Source organism: Amblyraja radiata, chromosome 32 (assembly GCF_010909765.2).
Source record: "Amblyraja radiata isolate CabotCenter1 chromosome 32, sAmbRad1.1.pri, whole genome shotgun sequence".
Taxonomy (NCBI): domain Eukaryota; kingdom Metazoa; phylum Chordata; class Chondrichthyes; order Rajiformes; family Rajidae; genus Amblyraja; species Amblyraja radiata.
In genome coordinates this window covers 27,786,142-27,798,221 of record NC_045987.1, presented here as the reverse complement: position 1 = coordinate 27,798,221, position 12,080 = coordinate 27,786,142, and the positions used below count along the sequence as shown (strand labels likewise).

At 37.1% G+C, this 12,080-nt stretch overlaps 1 protein-coding gene across 8 annotated transcripts in view; it reads right to left on the bottom strand.

The window, feature by feature from the left end:
• cntrl (centriolin) overlaps positions 1-12,080 on the bottom strand; it is a 176,114-nt gene that overhangs the window by 96,336 nt on the left and 67,698 nt on the right. For all 8 annotated transcript variants that reach the window (XM_033048986.1, XM_033048983.1, XM_033048989.1 and 5 more), the window contains 6 exons: positions 5,698-5,851; positions 5,298-5,518; positions 4,749-4,925; positions 2,516-2,650; positions 599-744; positions 294-501 (listed from right to left, as the gene is read on the bottom strand). In XM_033048986.1, the coding sequence (XP_032904877.1) occupies positions 294-501; positions 599-744; positions 2,516-2,650; positions 4,749-4,925; positions 5,298-5,518; positions 5,698-5,851 (1,041 nt within the window). The remainder of the gene's footprint in view (positions 1-293; positions 502-598; positions 745-2,515; positions 2,651-4,748; positions 4,926-5,297; positions 5,519-5,697; positions 5,852-12,080) is intronic.

Below are 12,080 nucleotides of genomic sequence, written 5' to 3'. Positions count from 1 at the left end.
TTGTGTCCTTTTGTGTATTAAACATCAACGGCAGTTCTTTGCTTCAACTATATACAATGATAATATCTTACTCGGATATAGCAGCCATGGGCACCATCTCCCCTGTTATGGTCCGTTATAACGAGGGTTTTCTGTAATATCACCTTGTATGAAAATATTCCTGACGATTGTCAGTGAATTACTTAAAATATTTATTTTTCTTACAATTATTCACTCATATACCTTTATAAATGAATTTTATATTGGTTGAGCTATGCCATTGATTACTTTTTAAACCAAGCATATTTTATTACCAATGTCTCTGCTGCTTTCTCATAAGCGCTTTTGGAATTCTCCTGAGTATTCTTCAATTCTTCCTGTAATGTCATCATTTCCTGCTCTAATCTCCTGCAGTGACATAATACTTCCTCTTTTTCTTGTTGTGAACGCCTTAGAATTTCATTCAACTGCTTCTGCAATTCGGCAAGGTTCCTCCCCAAAGTATCTCCTTGGTTATAAGGCCTACAAAAAAAAGTATTATTCCTCATTTTCCGTCATGATATTCTCATGGGCAAGTATTGTAACTTGAGTTTAATAGACTGATACTAAATATTCTTACCTGATTTCCCAAATACCAGAATCCAGTTTTCTTCGAAGTTCAGAGATACGAGCAGACACCTCATCTGGGTGAATCATGGTCTTGCTTGCTTGATTCATGCGAGACTGTAACTCCTTAAGCTGTTCTTTCAACAAGGAGTTATCAATCTGGAAAAAATGTAACTACCTTGTTGCAAATATTCACGTTATCATGTTAATATCGTTATTAATTCCATTTAACATGTGAATAGCTCGATTGTAATCAAGTATTTACTTTCCGCTGATGGCTTAGCACGCAATAAAAGCTTTTCCCTGCACCTGTGACAATAAACTAAACATCTATTGTAAAATATTTTCACTCTTGACTAGTTAACACATTGGATATTAACTTGTAATTTTAAAGTATACAATGCTATTGGTCACAAATGCATCAGTCATGAGGGGACACTGTTCACATACAAAAACTCCAAAAAACTAAGTTAGAGAAAGGAATAACAATAGAGCTGGGAATAGTAATTATCCTTTACTGACACTTTCTGTGGGTTTTGAGCAATGCCAGATCTGGGAAAGCCAGGGCTTAAATACAAAGTAAAGCTTCTTCTGCTGGGTAACCATCAAAGTCCAATTATTAATTACAAACAATGTTGTGACTGCAACTAAGAAAGGAAAATCTTATAATTAATGATAATCTTTCACTTGTAGAAATTCAATTTGATAACTAACTCACATTACAACGTTATACTCTTTTAAAATGTAGTTCTATATTTACATTTGGTGGGTATTATGAGCATAATAATTTTGTAAATCTAATTTGGCAAAGTAGTTTTTTTTAGTAACACAAATAATGTTATTAAACTAAGAAATCTGAACAGCCAGCATATTTCAAATTAATAGATGATAATATAGTCGGTATATATTTCTCACAGTGACATCCTCTTTGAATGTAGACCATACCCGTGCCATTATGTTAGAAAAAAACAGAAGTAGCCAAGATTTCAGAAATGTAATTTAACAGCAGGTGAATCTTTGATTCTGAGATGAGTTAATTGTTATTTGTAATGCTATTTTATTGTCATTTATATGGAAGCTAAATCATCTGCTTGATTTTGGCCCATATATGGAATTGAATGAAATGTGGAAGCCTTAACCACTAAACTATTAGAAATACATTTGCAAAACAATAGGAATAACTTTCTATCTCTGATATTGAACATAACCTTAATCTACAAAACAGTCAAATCATTCAAAACAGCAGGTAGACAAAAATGCTGGAGAAACTCAACTGGTGGGGCAGCATCTATGGAGCGAAGGAAATGGGCAACGTTTCAGGTCGAGAACCTTCTTCAGACTGAAGAAGGGTTTCAGCCCGAAACGTTGCCTATTTCCTTCGCTCCATAGATACTGCCTCACCCGCTGAGTTTTTCCAGCTTTTTTGTCTACCTTCGATTTTCCAGCATCTGCAGTTCCTTCTTAAACATTCAAAACAGCATTTGCTTTAAGAATATGTTATGCTAGGGTGAATTTAATTGAGTGATTCATATGATATTCAGTTACAGGATTCTTTACATTAATCTGCCTATCAAATATAGATTGTGAGTGATATATTTTGCTATAAGATATATTTTGAGTATTTTACGCTTACAACCTAACTTTAAGTAAAAGTAAAAATACGAGTACATGTACAATTTTTAATTGTATAATTAAAATTAAACAACTTAAATTATTTTTAGTTATTTAAAAAAATAATTACATGGAAAAATAATTTTTGCGAGATAACCTTCCTGATTTTTCAGAAACCAAATTAAGTATTCATATTAGATTTCCATTTATCGAGTTAACTTGTGAGAAAATCCTATATTATTACTATTATTATTGTGTATCACTGACATCACCGTATGTTTTATACAGTAAAAGAGTTCAGCAAATGAACAAGCTTTACCTGTAGATTTTTTACTTGTGCAACAAGCTTTTTGTTTACATGCTCCTTTTCAGCCACTAGTTGAGTCTGTACTAAAGCATTCTCCAATGCTTGTTTTTCCTTTTCCAATTCAGCTTGCAGGGCAGATTGTTCCATCTAGAAAGTAAACCAGACAACTGTTATTTGACAGATTTGTCTCCCATATGAACACAGAAATATATTCATTAAGCAAACTAGGAGTTACATGCATGCTTACGTTAATCTCCATCTCTCGCAGTCAAAGATGCATTCTAGTAGTAGGCATCAGCCATGTGACATGAGACTAGTTATATTATGTTACATTGTAAATTGATCCAAAGGACGGCAGAAGACATGCTTTTCAAATTCAAAGTGAAATGATAATTTGAACAGTAACTGCACGTAAAGGACCTTGGAAAGTCTTGATATGAGTTCAATATGTGCTGTTAACTTATTTTGTTTGAGCCAATATAATTATTAATTATCAACTGTAAAAGTGGAGGAATCCAATCCAAATTGGAAATTGGAACTGTGAATTGAGAAATAAAGGATAGTGCTTGACTATAATCTCCAGTAATTTCACCCTACTGGAACTATCTATGTTCAGCACACAGACATTGGACACTTAGGGAAATTATCATAGAGAATCCTCCATTTGTAGAAACTCTTCCCAGCTCATGGTTGATAGGTAGGCAGACTCAAAAATTGAGACTCAAATCTCAAATTAAATAGAACCTATGACAGTACAGCACAGGAACTGGCCCCTTCGGGCCACAATTTATATGCTGAACATGATGCCAAGACCAAATCTTATCTGTCTGCATAACTCATATGCCTCCATTCCCTGCATGTCCATATGCCTATAAATACAAAAGCATATGTCAAAATTTTCAAAGACAATTTAATGTGACGGGTATAATATAGTAACGGGTGTCAAGGGGAAAAGGCAGGAAAATGGGGTTCGGAGCCATGATTGAATGGCAGAGTAGACGCGATGGGCCGAATGGCCTAATTCTACTACTATAACTTATGAACTTGTAATTCCTTTACTAAGGCAAGATATTAAATTTGGCTTTCAGAGTCTATAAAGCACTGTCATTCTCATTTTATATTTATATATTTACGGGGAAGTTCTATTAAGGATCAGTGATGGCAATTTACTAAAATGCCACAATGACTGAATGTCCATGTTGCTGTCAACATTCTTCCTCAGAACTCAGTCTGAAGAAGCGTCTCGATCCGAAACGTCACCCATTCCTTCTCTCCAGAGATGCTGCCAATCCAGCTGAGTTACTCCAGCATTTTGTGTCTATCCTCAGAACACTATGTTTCTTTACTTAAAATGCTAAGCTTTCATCAAAGAAGACAATAAAAGAGATAAACAATGAGAGCAACACAAAATGCTGGAGTAACAATAAGGGCAAATTAACCAATACAGGCAGCTTGTGTTTAACATGTGTTTGATTTATGCATTTTTGAAATAATGCGCTTGTTCCTTTAATACTAAAGCGTGATTTGTGTGTTGGTATTTTGGGAGTAATGGGCTCAAATTTAGTATGGACAGCATAATTGCGTATGTTTAATTTACCCATTTTTGAAGTACATCACTTTTCACGCATGTAACCTCCACATAAAACACGACGTGCCTATAATCTGAAATGATTTTACATGGGAAGTTTGCATTCCACAAAATGTTTTTAATTAGAAATGTGCAAAAAATATTTTCACTCTGTTACTGTCCAGACTATGTAGCACTAACTGAAAGTTGATTTATTAAATTGATTTGATTGTACTAAGACAGCAATTCATAGTTAACAAAAGAACAAAGAATCAATGAAAATAGACTTCAGTCATTTTAAAGCTGTACATTAGTAATTGTGTGTGATAATAAAAGTATAAAACCCTTAAGAGGTCCAAGGTCAACTTCAAAAGAAAAGTTTTAAAGTCCAGCTACTTATATATGCAAGTATGTAGAATGTCACTCAACCCCAAGTTTCACCAATATTTAAATTCAATACTTCAGTTAAATATGTCGGAAGGAACTGCAGATGCTGGTTTAAACCGAAGATAGACACAAAAAGCTGGAGTAACTCAGCGGGTCAGACAGCACCTCAGGAGAAACGGAATAGATTATGTTTCTGGTCAAGACCTTTTGTCAGCTTTTTGTGTCTAATTTCAGTTAAATAGTTACTTGGGAAATACTTCCTGAGAATTCTTCACTCAGATTGGCACTTACTTGACTGAGCTTCCGCAGTCGATCCAGTTCCTCTCTTAGTTGGTTTGCTTCAATGTCCCTTGCTTGAAGTTGAGATTCTAATTCAGCCTCATACTCACTGAAGTCACCTTGAGCATGGCGCAAGGATTCATTCAATTCCTGCTGTTCTTGTAAAGAACGTTCCATGTCAGACAGTTCCTGCAATAAAAAATAATGTATTCTTTACATCTATAAATTAAAAGCGAGTTATGTACAGATGCACTTGCTCAAATGAATTCATTATTTAACTAGAAATGAAGGTACATTTTGAATAGTGCAATATAATTACAAATGCATCTTACTTCCAAAATGCTATTTACATAATCATAGTACTGAATGTATAAAATGTTTGTGGCCCTGTATTTAAAGTCAAGCTGTTATTCATTAATACTTTACCCAAAACTGTCACAAATTGACAGGAGTTAAAACAAAAATATAATTGAATTGTAACTCACTATATTTTAAATAATTAAACAATGATTACATTTTCAGTGCAACACCTTAACAATTCTAAGCCATTCACATACAGACCTTTCTCAAGTTATCTGCATCCATGGCAACTATTTCTAGTTGATTCTTCTGTTGTTCCAGGTCAGCCAGTCGATGCAATAGTGTCCCCTTTTCCTTCTGCAACTCTGTGCATTCCTCCCGAGCTTGCTTTGCCTGTCCCTTTACACTCTCCAAATACTCCTGCAATCCAGCAATAATACCCTCCAGGTCTCGTTTCAATGCTTCATTAGCTGCTATCTGGCCTGTTAAAAAACATTCTAATTTGTTAATCCTCGTGCACCAGTAACATTCTTATTCATTCATCAGGATGTTTCAAGGGCTGCAATCCAACCAATACTACAATATTTTTTTGATGAATCTCATTCTCCCACACACCCCTCCCCTCCATCCTGAGAAAAAACTTCAAATTCTTAACACCTACCTTCAGTCAGCTGCTCTTCCAGATCTTTGATGCTCTCAGTTTCTTTCACAATCCTAGAAAGCATTTCATCTAGGTGTTTCTCCAACTGCTTGTATTGCTTGGACATCATGTCAAGCTGTTGGGTTTTACTCACCATCTGAGCTCTCAAATGTGCCTAAAAAGAATCCCATTGAATTGAGATGTTGAAAATAACAACAGCCAGTGCAATATATTTAATATATTTAAATTTAATGTACAAACCATTAAAATAATTGAAAACATAACAAATCTTTACTTTCACAGTTCATTTTGAAAATATATGAAACATACTGTAGTAGCTTCATACGTATTCTAACTAAACCAATAAAGGTTTTGGACAAACAATAAACCCATCACATTCTGTGGAATAATGGCAGACATGTTCTTGGCAGAACAGAACAACTCACAGATTAATTAAAGATAAAAATCTGAGAGCAGGCATTTTCATCATGCAGGCATTTTGAAGTCCTTTTATGTGAAAGATATAGTCTTTTCCAATTTAACGGTACTATCTACGTAATCAGCAAAATATCAGTAAATGTAAATCAGTAAATATCAGTAAATCATTAGGGAGCGCCGGAGGAGGAAGATGGCCAAAGACAGGCAGCTCGATTTGTTACTAACACCTATGAGAGAAAAGCGAGTGTTACCAAACTTCTGAATTCACTGGTGTGGAACCCTCTCCAAGACAGACGTGAAGCTCACCGTTTGACCTATTTTTACAAAATGTTAAATGGTCAACTCGACATAAATTACAAGACCTACACCAAACCCAAATCAATTAGGAGCAGACGAGGGCATTCAATCCAATTTGAGATTCCAGCTACCAAGACAAATGTGTACAGCAATTCGTTCTTCCCCCGTACAATTAAAGCATGGAATAATCTTCATCCTACCATAGTTACCCAACCAGATGCAACAAAATTTAAGGTAGCTCTTTCTTCCCAAAAACCCTTTCTGGCTTAAGTCCTCCCTCCATCACCTCCAGTTTAAATTCCATTTGGAATATTTTGGAGGACCAAGAAACCAAGAACCAAGATGGCGGCCCTGCCGGCAGTCTGTTCGTTTTTTTTCATCCTTTTGTTATTTTTAGCATTTGTTTAAAGTTTGTTTTAATGTTCTTCTGTTTGTTTAATGTGGGGGGGGGGGGGGGGGAAACTTTTTTTCAGGTTCTTACCTTCCCGGAGAGGTGATCAATTTTCGGATCACATTAGCACCCACATGGCACACTACAACACATTATCTACCCTGCTATGCCTGGAGGAATTATAAATTAAATGTGAATTAAGAAGAGTCAGTTGAAAATGTTTCGATTTTTAGGCAGATATAATGTATTTAGTTGTAAAACATTCAATTTTAATTAGTCATAGTCATTGAGCTATACAGCAGGGAAATCGGCTTTTTCGCCTAACTCAGCCATGCAGATCAATTTACGTAATCGAGCTAGGCCCACTTGCCAGGGCCCCGCCCATGTGCCTCCAAACCTTTCTTATCCATGTACCTGTCCAAGTGTCTTAAATGTCATGAGTCTACCCTATTCAGATTCAGATTCAACTTTATTGTCATTGTGCAGTGTACAGTACAGAGACAACGAAATGCAGTTAGCATCTCCCTAGAAGAGCGACATAAATATGAGCAATAAATACATCTGTTTACGTGCATACAGTCATAGTGGTGGGAGGAGTGTCCGGGGGGGGGGGGTGGAGGGGGTGATTGGCAATCACCGAGGTACAGTGTTGAGTAGTGTAACAGCCGCAGGGAATAAGCTATTCCTGGACCTGCTGGTCTGGCAACGGCGAGACCTGTAGCGCCTCCCGGATGGTAAACAGTCTGTGGTTGGGGTGAGAGCAGTCCTTGGCGATGCTGAGCGCCCTTTGCAGACAACGCTTGCTTTGGACAGACTCAATGGAGGGGAGCGAGGAACCGGTGATTCGTTGGGCAATTTTCACCACCCTCTGCAGTGCTTTCCGGTCGGAAACAGAGCAGTTGCCATACCATACTGTGATACAGTTGATAAGGATGCTCTCGATGGTGCAGTGGTAGAAGTTCACCAGAATCTGAGGAGACAGATGGACCTTCTTTAGTCTCTTCAGGAAGAAGAGACGCTGGTGAGCCTTCTTGACCAGAGTTGAGGTATTGTGGGTCCAAGAGGGGCCATCGGAGATGTTGACTCCCATGAACCTGAAGCTGGAAACACATTCCACCTCCGTCCCGTTAATGTAGATGGGGGTGTGCGTGCCGCCCCTAGACTTCTTGAAGTCTACAATGAGCTCCTTGGTCTTCTTGGAGTTAAGGGCCAGGTTGTTGTCAGCGCACCATGCTGCTAGGAGCTGGACCTCCTCCCTATCGGCCGACTCATCATTGTTGCTGATGAGGCCAATCACCGTTGTATCATCTGCATACTTGATGATGGTGTTAGTACCATGTACAGGTGTGCAGTCGTAGGTATCACATCCTCTGGCAGTTCTTTCTATATACACAATACCATGGGGAAAAGACTGTGGTTATTCACCTAATTATGCCCTTCATGATCTTATATACCTCGACCTCCTGCATTCCAGGAAAAAAAAGACCTAGTCTATCCAGTCTCTCCTTATAACTCTCCCGACCCATTAACAACCTTGTAAATCTTTTTTTGCATCCTTTCCAGTTTAATTATATCCTTCCACTTGCATGGTACCCAGAACTGTACAGTACTCCAAACGTGGCCTTCCAATGTCTTGTACACCTATCAAATGACATCCCAACTCTTGCACTACCTGTCTGATGAATGAGAGCCTGCCAAATGCCTTCTTAATAATCCTACCAAGCTGTTTCGTCATCTTCATGGAACTATTTAACTGTATCCCTCAGTCTCTCTGAACTACATCATTCCCCATGCAAGTCCTGCCCGAGCTTGTGTTACCAAAATCAACATCATGTATTTATCTTAAATTCCATTTGCCACTGCTCAGCCCATTGGCCCAGTAGATAAAATCCCACTGTCATGTTGGATAAACTTCCACTGTCTACAATATCACTAATTATCATAAAATCAATAAATTCACAAATAGTAGCAAATAGGTGTATAAAATCATGAGAGGAATAGATAGGGTAGATGCACAGTGTCTCTTGCCGAGAGTAGGCGAATCAAGGACAAGACGGCATAGGTTTAAAGTGAAGGGGAAAAGATTTAATAGGAATCTGATGAGTATCTTTTTCACACAAAGGGTGGTGGGGGATGGAACAAGCTGCCAGAGGAGGTGGTTGAGGCAGGGACTATCCCAACATTTAAGAAACAGTTAGAAAGGTGCATGGATAGGACAGGTTTGGAGGGATGCGGGCCAAACGCGGGTAGGTGAGACCAATGTAGCTGGGACTTGTTGGCCGGTGTGGGCAAGTTGGGCCGAAGGGCCTGTTTCCACATTGTATCACTTTATGACTAGCACTTGAAAAGTAAACAGCACCTGCAAATTGTATTTTTACCACTATCACTAGATCTAAACTCGACCAGCAATAATGTCATAACACATGGTATCATCCTGTCAGAAATTGTCCTTCCTGCTGTTTCATATTTACAATAAATAAACAGCTTACATGGGTAAAATAGTCAGCAAACGACAAGGTTAAAGTGACCTCATAAATGAATTACCCACAAACGGTATAGAGAGGTTTACAAAGAATAAGTACATTAATCTTGTTTCTTGTATGCAGTTAGTAAGGTCCACAAATCAACTTTAAACCCATTTTTACAGAGTAATTAACTAGATGAAGCATGAAGGAAAAACAGGGGCAGACATCGGATTTTAAATGTTCAAAATTAATCTAGTATTTTTAGGATATTAGTTAACATGCTTTATCTTCAATACCACTCTTTCTTTTCCTTACCAACTCCCAAAATGACAGGGTATTAAGAAAATGAAATTTAAATGAGATCTGCATTTCCCTTACGCTTTCAGTAAGAGTCAAGGGTCATTTAAATATTTTTAGGGTTTAGATTGCAAATTTGTGCAATTAAAAAATGCCTTTTTCAACACATCAATATAGATATACATTTTATTTTCAAAGAATGGTAGGAATTAGTGAAGCAAAACCTGCACAGCAATGCTCAGTGGTTCACTTCAAATGTATCAATCATATTTAAATCGATCATAATTATCAAGTCAAAACTGGTCTATCAGGATCTGTCTTGAAATAATAATCTTTATAAAGAGCTGGATTTGCATGTTTTTGGCAAACTTCTGAATTGTTTTCCTATATAAAGCAATTGCTAACCTTGATTAAGAAGGTCCATTATTCATTCTGCGATGCTGACCATATGCCAACACCACCTTATTAATATCACCACTACTGTTGGCAGAGATCTAATCTAATTCCCAAATTAAAAAGAGATAAGAGATGGCCTGTTTCCATGCTGTAATTGTTATATGGTTATATGGTTATATGGTTATCCCAAATCAGATGTGATTTAGCTCTGCTGTCAGCCTATACTCAATCCAACATCGGCAATCTGTCCAAATTCTGTCAACTTTGACATCAGCTTTGATATGTCCTGATTCCTATAGTCAGCTCCTTTTTGATAATCACTTTATCAACTGCAAGGAACTGTTGAATGCCTACAAATTATTATTGCTGAGACTCTAAACTACTAATGGTCACACTAATCTGGTCTGTTTTCTAAATAATTGTTGGAATAATGCACATTTTTAATAGTTAAAACATTGAAATAATCTAAAAATCAGCTTTACAAACAAAAACATCAAGATCTATAACACTGTGCTGATATATTGCCTCTTCTGCAGATTGAATTAGAAACATAAGGAATATCATCTCTCAAATCTGGTCTTTTTTTTAGTAAGACCCAGATTAATCAAGTTATAGATTCACCTACTTCCCCCCCCCCCATTTTATCCCTAAAATCCAAAGATCTATCTCGGTTTTGAATATATCTGCAATCCATTATGTAGAGGCTCAAAAATTACTGTCTTACTTGAAAAACTCTTCTATCTGCATACATGGCACCTAATTACTTTTAAAAGTACAAAGATAATTCCACAATTTGTAAACCATTATCAACACCTGAAACGCTAAAGTGCAACTGGCTTGTGAATATTTAAATAAAGAGAGTATAAATAACTACTTTAACAACTGTATATTGTGTTCCTTTTACTATAATCCACAACGGCACAATATAACTAATACATTAATTGTGCTATGATTGCCACATAAAACAAAGACACCGATTATCTGAACAAAGACACTAAATAAATGTAGTAAGTAAATAGGGACAGGCACCTTTGTGCTCAGTGTTTAGACAGTACAATTCCTGAATCGCCCCTTAAAATGAGATAAATTTGATGAAGTTTAAGAAGGTACAAAGCAAGATCTTTGAACAAGTAACTAGTCAAACGTCACAGTCCTTTCTAACTTCCTGTTCTCATTACTCACGTTGGTCTTGCCGACCCCTAGGCTTTACGGCTTTAAGGCACTTCTTAAAACTTTGGTCAGCGTTTCAGCCTTCACTTTTTTTGCAACTATACTGCGCGAGTGATCTCAGCCAGTATGTTTTCCGGAGAACTGTAAATGAACCATATGCTTCAAATCACAACACGGGAAGTGCTTTCTGCAGCCAATCAAAAGCAGCTGACCTAACTGCTTCTCTAAGCTCTCCCCAAAGGCAGCACTACCAGTTGCAAAATACCACAGCCCACGTTACTACTGACAGCCTGTCACAAAGGCAAACTAAGAATGTTCTGCAAACGAGATTAGCTGATAAGCCGCTCAAGTCTCTAAAGTCTTAAACAAAGCATCGGACCAATCATCAGCACACCACATTGTACAGTAAATGTACACTACATATAATCAATTAACACATCCTAATAAATTCACCACATTACTTGGCACAATTCCACAGAATGTTTGAATTTTGTGAACTACCAATGATGGAGCCCAACTGTGAGTATTAATATATCTATTCAAATTAACACAGTTACTCCTCTAGAAATACATTTAAAAATAAGTTTATGCTACTTTACTATTGATAGCATTCCACATACTAGCTTGGCACAAATAGTTTGAACTTATCTGTATCTTTTCCGTATGAATCCAAAGTTGTTAACAGCATCCAGTTACATTACACTCTTGGACAACCACATAGAACACAACAATACTTTAATCAAATCAACAGAGAATTGCTCAAATCCCTCTCAAGTTTATCCTGTACTGAACACAGAACAAAGAACAGTACAGTACATGAACAGGGCCTTCGGACCACAATGTCTGTGCCAAACATGTGGCCAAGACCATCACTTATCTACTTGCACATAATCCATATCCCTCCATTCAATGCTTAGCCATATGCCTATCCAACAGTCTCTTAAATGCCA